Source organism: Zootoca vivipara, chromosome 9, assembly GCF_965207765.1.
Source record: "Zootoca vivipara chromosome 9, rZooViv2.hap1.1, whole genome shotgun sequence".
Taxonomy (NCBI): domain Eukaryota; kingdom Metazoa; phylum Chordata; class Lepidosauria; order Squamata; family Lacertidae; genus Zootoca; species Zootoca vivipara.
Window position 1 is genome coordinate 44054223 of NC_142592.1, and position 7779 is coordinate 44062001.

A 7779-nucleotide genomic window follows, 5' to 3' on the forward strand; every position below is an offset into this window, starting at 1 on the left:
TTTCAAGGCTGTTGTGGTGAAACAGTGTGTGCTTTATCTCTGAAGCGTCACCAGAACAGCCAGGCAAGAGCAGCAGCAGCAGCAGCAGCAGCAGCAAACTTACTCATTGCCCTTGGGACTGGCTTAAATGCAGTATCTCCCAGCTCTGAAAAATTAGCTGCAGGCTCTGTAGTACGTCAAAAGAACTGAACTAAAAGGTCAGGTCTGTATCCTATTTCCCCATCGTGAAAGGACATATGAAAGATGAATTTAATAAGGGCAAACAAGCTTGCTCTGGTGATATTTAGATTTGAGTTAAAAGAGGTATCCCATAAGTGGATTTTGTTTTGCAAATAAGAGTAAAGCAGGAATGTGGCACCTGTGTCCCTCCAGGTGTTGCTGGACTCCAACTCCCATCAGCCCCAGCAAGCCTGACCAATCGGCAGGGATGGTGGGAGTCAGAATCCAGTAACACTGGGGTAAAGGGATGGTTGTTGTTTGTGGAGACAGGATGCAAAAAGAGGCTGCAAGCACCCACAACTGCAGTGTACAGAAAGATGCATTGAATCACCTGTTCTCTGAACCTGCCCAAGCCCCAAGATCAGACGGGGAGACCTCTTTTTCTCCCCATCAGCAAAGGGCTTTTTCAGAACTGAAGCATCTAACACAGTGGAACAGCACACCACAATGATCTCAGTGATTGGGATAATAGATGTATAACTGTTGGGATACAAGCCTGAATTTCAGAGCTTGGGCTTGTAAGCCCCAAGCGATCTTTGAGTTCATCTGACACTACGTCTCTGCTCACCTTCCTCTTTGGCACTTTCTTCTACATATGAACTCAGTGGCTGCTCAACAATTATATAGTTCTTGGATCAGAATATTTTTATGACCTTGTTTGGCCTGGCCTTTAATGGGTCTCAGGAAGTATCAAGTAATCAATTTTTGTGTATTACAAGGTACCCTTTGGCTTGATGAAGGTTTTTAAAAATGTGTATCCTCTTGTGAAATATCTCAGCTTTGCTCCATTGATTAGGGATAAACCTCTGTAGAACTACCGTCTCTCCTAAAGCTTTCAAAGCTGAAGAGTTCAATTCTTCTTCCATTTTTTTCTGGTAAACACCCAAGCAGGACACTTTCAGGCAACTGAACAGGACTGAATTCACTCTCCTGAGTTGCACTATGTCTCCACGTTCACTTGGCCCAGACTTAATTTCTTAACATTTGGATATCTTATTTTTTTTTAAAATTAGAAATCAGGAAGAGCTGAAGTTAATACGCAACAAGATTCTAAGCAAATTTGCAGCAAGTCTTGGAAGGGCTTCACTACCAAAAAAGAAACAAACCACCTTCCAGTTCACACCAACTCTAAAACTTGAGAGATGTTTTGTATTTGCCTCAAGTCAGTTTCTCAGCTATTATTATCAGGCATATTATTTGCATTTTTAAAATGAAACAGAGCTCATCAGCAAGGACACCCTTGGTTGGTAAGAAGTTGTGTCCAATTTCAGCACCTTCCATTTAGCTTCTTCTGCAGCCCCCCCCCTCAATTTGAAAAGGTAATGTGTGTTAAGATAATCAACTAATTTATTCAGTCATTATACACAGCTATCCCTGATTTGAGATATTTCCAGCATGCCCACTGAGTAGATTAATGGAAAAACAAAGCCAGATTCCATCTTGTGCCTGCATTTTATTATGTGCAGAATGACAGCGAATGTCAGAGAACCACAACAACATGGAGATACAGGTAAGTGAGTGGGCCCAGAGGCTACATACCCACTTTGGCACAACTCATCAGCATAATTTATACAAACACTTTAATAAATACATAATAAACCATAAAAAGACAAGCAAGGACTTATTTTGGGATGCTGTGGCACATTGACAACACTGGAAATGCCAACGTTATCCCACAAATCAAGAACACCACAGCAGGTCAGAGGGCGGACCAAGGTTCCCCCCCCCCACCTAGGAGAGTGGTGAATCCTATCAGGCACAGACAGGACTGAATTAATTGACTGACATGTTTCATTGGTCCACCCAGTCAGAGGGAAGGGGGTGGGGTGGGGAAACACATTGGGTTCCTACCTCAATACAGGCAGGAATATCTGGAGGCTGTTATTACTGAAGGATTACCAAGACGAACTGACAGCCAATCCAGAACTTCATGGGCACAAAAAAAAAATCGCTCTACGCATTTCATTCCTTATAGCTGCAATCCCAAAATAAAATTGGAGTGATAAAAATTCTGTTACCTGAGAAAATTCTCAAGACAGAAAAAACAACAACACCTTTCATATTAAATTCAGAGTTAAAAGCGTTTTACATATTCCAGATTTACCACACTTATACGCTTTCTGACTGAGCTAGTTGGCAATTTCTCCCCACACAGCACTTTTGGAGTAATTCCTGTGGATGAAAATGCCAGACAAAGTTTGAATGGATCAAACATGTAACTTGCATCAGAAACTTACCCTCAGCCCTTATCACTTCAGAGTAAGCTGTAGTGTTATGATAACCCCTGTTTGTATATACACCCACAGGAATTATTCCCCCCAAAGAGCCGTTCTGTAGAAGAACTGCGTTACTTCTGAACTGGATTTTGAATGCTCCCCTTTTCACAGCAAGAGTTCTGGGATAAACCCCGCCACCCCAACACTGGCATGGAATGACAGTGGCTATAGAAGAGAGATAAATAGTACCGGTACAAACGTTGCTTCATTCAAGCTTGGGAACAGCAAACCACAACACAGCAAGCACATCGCTGTGCTTAAAAAAAAAAAAAAAAGAGCCCAGGACAACAGTAAGAAGGCCACTAGTGGCAGCAGTAATATAATTTAAATAAATAATTTAAATAAATATAACTACTTCATGCCAAGAGGAAGGGGAAATAAATAAATAATGGTCCGGCCTATAAATAACCCACTTTCACATAAGATTCTCTGTTCCCTTATAGCTGGCTAAAGTAAAACAAAAGGACTTCAAATAGTGAACTAACACCCCTCTCTTCATTCCTGAAGAAACACTGGAATGTGATGAGCCCAGAATCAAGGAGAGAGGGAGCAGAAGTAGGAAAGGGGCGGCAATCAGGAATGGGACTAGGAACTCTGCCCACCCACATCTCCCCTTACTCATCCAGGCCGGGTATTAAGTCTGCAATACTGTCCACATAATAATGAGGCACCAGGTCCCTTGCAGCAGGGCTGTCGCTGGCCATGTACGCCTGTGCCTCCTCTAGGTTTGAGACTCCCGTCAGGGTCAAGACCGTTTCAAGGCCACAGTTCTTGCCAAACAGGATATCTGTCTCCAGCCGGTCACCCACCATGAGCATGCGAGACGGATCCACACCAAAGCGCTCCACAATGCACTCAAACATATACGTGTTGGGCTTCCCAATTACCATTGCCTTGCGCCCAGATGCTGTTTCAACTGCAGCAGTGAGACTCCCTGTTCCTGAGAGATAAAAGACAATAAGACACCCTCATGTGAAAAGATTGGTCTCCAGTTCATTAAGCAACTTAAGCATAGCCTACATATTTATGCAATCGAGCTAAGTTGGGTTGACAAAGGATGTGCAAAAGAGCAACTTTCTAAGCCTTCAAATGGTGAGGCTGAGCAGGCTAGTTGTCTCAATGAGGTGGTAACTCTGCAACCGACAATACCTTTTAGGGGACAGGGACGTGCATCACTGAATGCTCCTCCAATTGCAGGGAGGAGAATTCAACCGTGCAGTCCCCACCTGCAGCCAACCTGTGCAGCCCAACACACTATGACCTCAGCCTCAGTGTTGGAGATAAGCACCTGCTTGGTAGCCAAAGGCAACAAGGAACTGCAGGCAGGTGAAGGAGAGGCATAGCACTCCATCCCTCCTATGTGCCAGGCATAGAAACCAAGCAGACTGCAGGACAAGGGAAGGTCCCACCTCCACCCCCAGGAAAGAAATGCAGTGAGCTGCTGGAGGAAGGACGGAGCTCTTTATCTCTCCTTTGAGAGTCTCCAGCAGGCTAGTAACTTTGGTGGGCTTATTACAAGGCTGCTGCGCATCTTAAACCCTAGTCCAAGAATTTAAATCCTAGTCCAAGGATAAAAGCACAAACTTTATCCAGGATGAGAGAGCTGGCTCCAAGGCATTGATGAAAAGCAATCCTACTCCACCCCCTGCTGGTGTCTTAGTTCCTGGAAAGAACACATTTCTAGCATTAGGCAAGATATTTGAATTTTCTTTCATTGGGTCATGTAACTTACACATTGTCCTGCATGACTACCAGTAAGCTTCTCCTTTGATTGATTAGCACTGGCACAAAGTGGGATGTAAACTGGTCACATCTGGGATACTGTTGAGGTTAACAGTGAATGAAGAATGAACAGACATGTCAGCTGCCTCACAAGTGTGGCACTAGGAAGTCTGAGGAAATAAAATCAGGAACCTGAAGCCAACTAATGGAATTGTAACCCCCCCCTTTTTTAAAATTCTCTTACAATCCTTAATAGATTCTAGGTTTGGGATTCCCCAAGGGTACAGAAAAGACCTGAGAAAAGACGGCCTGCACTGTCACACAGAGCCTGATGCACAGGTGAAGGAAAGTGGATGGCTATTCATGATGGTTTGAGGAACTGCATGGCTAACTCACAATACTGATTAATGTAAGCCACCATAATATGTACTGCAGATCTAGCTAGCAACCCAAACAGCCTACCAAGAATATTGGGTACCTGGGATGTGCCATGTATCCCTAGCTTTACAGGACCCCATACTTGGCGGACATAGTATTTTAGCATCTGATGAGCAGTATACAGGAATCGGCTCCCCAACTAATAGTGCTTGACCACTTACGACATAATGCATGGCCAGGAGTTCCTCACTAGTCCAGGATGCTCCTAAGAGGCTCCACAGAACAGAAGATAGATGCCAGCAATGGAACACAAGGGTAGTGTTCCTTTACCTGATGTTTTAGGGAAAAGGACACCTGATCATTTTTGAGAACCATCCTTAACCCTTAACCCAAGATGGGTGGTCTATGGACTTAGAGTCAAACCCTAGCTCAATTCATCAGGTCTCAAAGTAAGCCATAAGCTTTCAGCCTCAACTTGCAGATCTATGGTAAAAATACTACAAGCAAGACGGCTTGTATTGTTCCGTTTGAACCTCAGCAACATGGGGACAAGCCCCATAAGGCTTAAGAAGCACTACCCCAATTCTAAGCACAACTACCTAGATTTTGAAGGTATCCGTTTCCATCCACGAGTGCTTACCATCTGAACCCAGGGCACAGGCCACTACTCTGTCCTCCAAGCTAAAGTTCGACAGCTGAGGTTCCAGATCTTACTTAAAAAACCCTGGGCTCCTTGTCCTGTCGGCTTGGAAATCCCTTTCCAAAGGTAAGGAACACGGGGGCGGAGGGGAGGGAACCGGGCAAACTACAGTCATTCGGTCAAGGGAGCTCTGCTCATGCTCAGGAACCCATCTCTCCTGCTACCAGCAGGCGACGCAGAGGCTCCGAGGCGGAGCCGCGCTCCTCGTCACTCACCCGGGGTGCGCTGCCCGCTGCTCAGCGGGTGCCAAGGGTCCGGGTCGGTGGCCACGAGCAGGCACTGCGGGTCTCGCAGGTAGGCGCAGGCCTCGGTCAGCTTGGCGAACGTGAACTGGTCGTCGTAGCCGACGACGACGGCGCGCACCGGGAGCCTCTCCTGGCCGGCCGGGTCCTCCTCCTCGTCGTCCCCGCCTCCTCCTCTTCCTTCGCCGGCCAGGCGCAGCCCGGCGTCCCGCAGCTCCCCGCGCAGCCCTTCCCCGCCCAGCACGAAGACGCAGCCCGCGGGGGGTGAGTCTCCGGAGTCGCCTTCGGCCCCCAGCAGGCGATGGCGGAGGTAGAGCGCGGAGCAGAGCGCGGAACTGAAGATCTGCTCGGCACGGACGCCGCGGAAGCCCAGGCGGGAGAAGCGGCGCTCCAGCTCCGACACCGAGCGGCGGCTGTTGTTGGAGACGAAGAAGGCGTCCTTGCCGTTGCGGCTGAGGCGCTCCAGCAGCTCGGGGGCGCCGGGCACCGCCCGCTCGCCGGTCCACAGGACCCCGTCGCAGTCGAAGAGGACGCCCTGAGCCTCGCCCAGCACCTCGCGAAGGCAGGAGCCGCTCAGCCGCCTGCAGCCCGCCATGCTGGGAGGACCGGCCGCTCTCGCCGCCGCCACCCCCGCACCGCCTCTTCCTCCGCTCCCGCCCAGGCCAATCAGGAGCGCGGCGCGGCGATGACGGATGGAGGGGAGGCGGCGGCGGGGGAGCACCAATCGAGGGGCTCGGCGACCAGGCGCGTCGAGCGAAACAGAAGAGGGCTCAGGCTCAGCGGCCAACCGCGTTGCAGGAAGACCCGCGACTGGACGAGGCGGATGTTGCCAGCCATGGTGATAGGGGGCGGGGAGGGGAGGACGAGGACTGTGTTGCCATGGCAACCCGTTACAGTGATTCGGAAGGGAAGAGGATCCAGATGTGAGCGCGCTGGATGGGCTTTCTGAGCGGGTGGGGGAAAGGATGGACCGAGGACATGAAAAGCCCGCCCCCTCCCGCCGTAGCCTATGGAAAGAAAGCGGTATAGAGGCCGGGAGCAAAGTGACAGCTGCTGTGAGCCTATCAGGTAGAGGAATGGAGGTTACTATCCTATAAAATACGGCGAACTAAAACAACAGCGTTAGCGTAAGGTGGGCGTCACAGCTTCATCTACCTATCGTAATTGAAGAGTGGAGGCGGGACTAAAAAAAAGGAAGTAGACTGTTAAATAAATACATCAGATGGTAAACAAACCTGGGCGTGTGCAGGGAAAGAATGAGAGGCGGTTGTTGACGCCAATTGGCGGTTTCAGAATGAAAAATGAAGGCGGAGCAAAAAATGGCCAGCCAATGACTGCCTTGGAAAGGCCTTGTGGACGCCTGTGCTTGCTTACAAACGGTTCTTTTGCAGCAACTGACACCAAATAACACCGGGAACTGTAGTTTACCATTCACAGAGTGCCAATTCCCAGTAGATTTAATGAACTACAGTTCATAGGATTATTGGGAAATGGAACTGTTATGTAGTCTGTTGTCTGTGTTTGCCTGAGCTTGAGTCTGGAGTAAGGATTCTGAGCTCCTGTGTTCTGATTCAATACATGATGTCCAATCACAGAACACTTCAGGATTTGGGCCTCTGCCATTCGTCCTTAAACTGAGTCGTGATTTGCAGCTTGGAAGTTTAGACAGCCAATCACAGTGGCTTTCAGGAATGTATATAAGCGGCTGCTTTGCCCCTGTTCCCCAGTTATGTACAGTAGTTCAATAAAGGTTCTTGCTGTTATCACTGTGTCTTGCCTTGTGGGAACCCACCCACACTTCAGGAACGTGCCTGAGATGTGTGGCATGGGCTCAAGTCCAAGGGTGGCTGCGAGGTCCTTCAGAAGTGCCCCTTCATCCTCCCCGTGGCAGAACTGAAGTCCTGTGGATGCCTACCTGGCTTTCGCCCTCTATAAGCAAAGGACAAATAAATGGCTTTTCACTAGCAGCTGGGTGGAAGAAAAGGAATTGACCCACCCACTCACCCTGACTGTGGCCCTGCCTATGGCTGACTTGTGGTCCCACCACTAATTGAGATATCGGGAAATGCAGCCTCCACCATAAAACAGATTCACCGCTCCTATTAAGAGGGGCATCTGAATTTTATCCAGCCGCAATTGAATAAGCATGACTATATCTAAAGTAGCAGCATTAAGGATAAAGAACACATGACCCTGGCCAATCTCTCTTGGGTCTGTAATTTATGGAGATTTAATGAAAACC

General features: G+C 48.5%; 1 protein-coding gene across 1 annotated transcript; it reads right to left on the reverse strand.

Annotated features, from left to right (window-relative positions):
* Positions 1-1652: 1652 nt before the first annotated feature.
* Positions 1653-7293, reverse strand: PDXP (pyridoxal phosphatase). Its single transcript, XM_088652097.1, has 2 exons — positions 5511-7293; positions 1653-3435 (listed from the first exon to the last, which is right to left on the reverse strand). The coding sequence occupies exons 1-2, from the start codon at positions 6130-6132 to the stop codon at positions 3110-3112; spliced, it is 948 nt and encodes a 315-aa protein (XP_088508223.1). The 5' UTR covers positions 6133-7293; the 3' UTR covers positions 1653-3109.
* Positions 7294-7779: the final 486 nt, after the last annotated feature.

Coding starts and splice junctions, on each gene's coding strand:
- PDXP (XM_088652097.1), bottom strand. CDS start 6,132: ATGGCGGGCTGCAGGCGGCTGAGCGGCTCCTGCCTTCGCGAGGTGCTG. Junction 3,436..5,510: donor CAGCGGGCAGCGCACCCCGG/GTGAGTGACGAG, acceptor TTTATCTCTCAG/GAACAGGGAGTCTCACTGCT.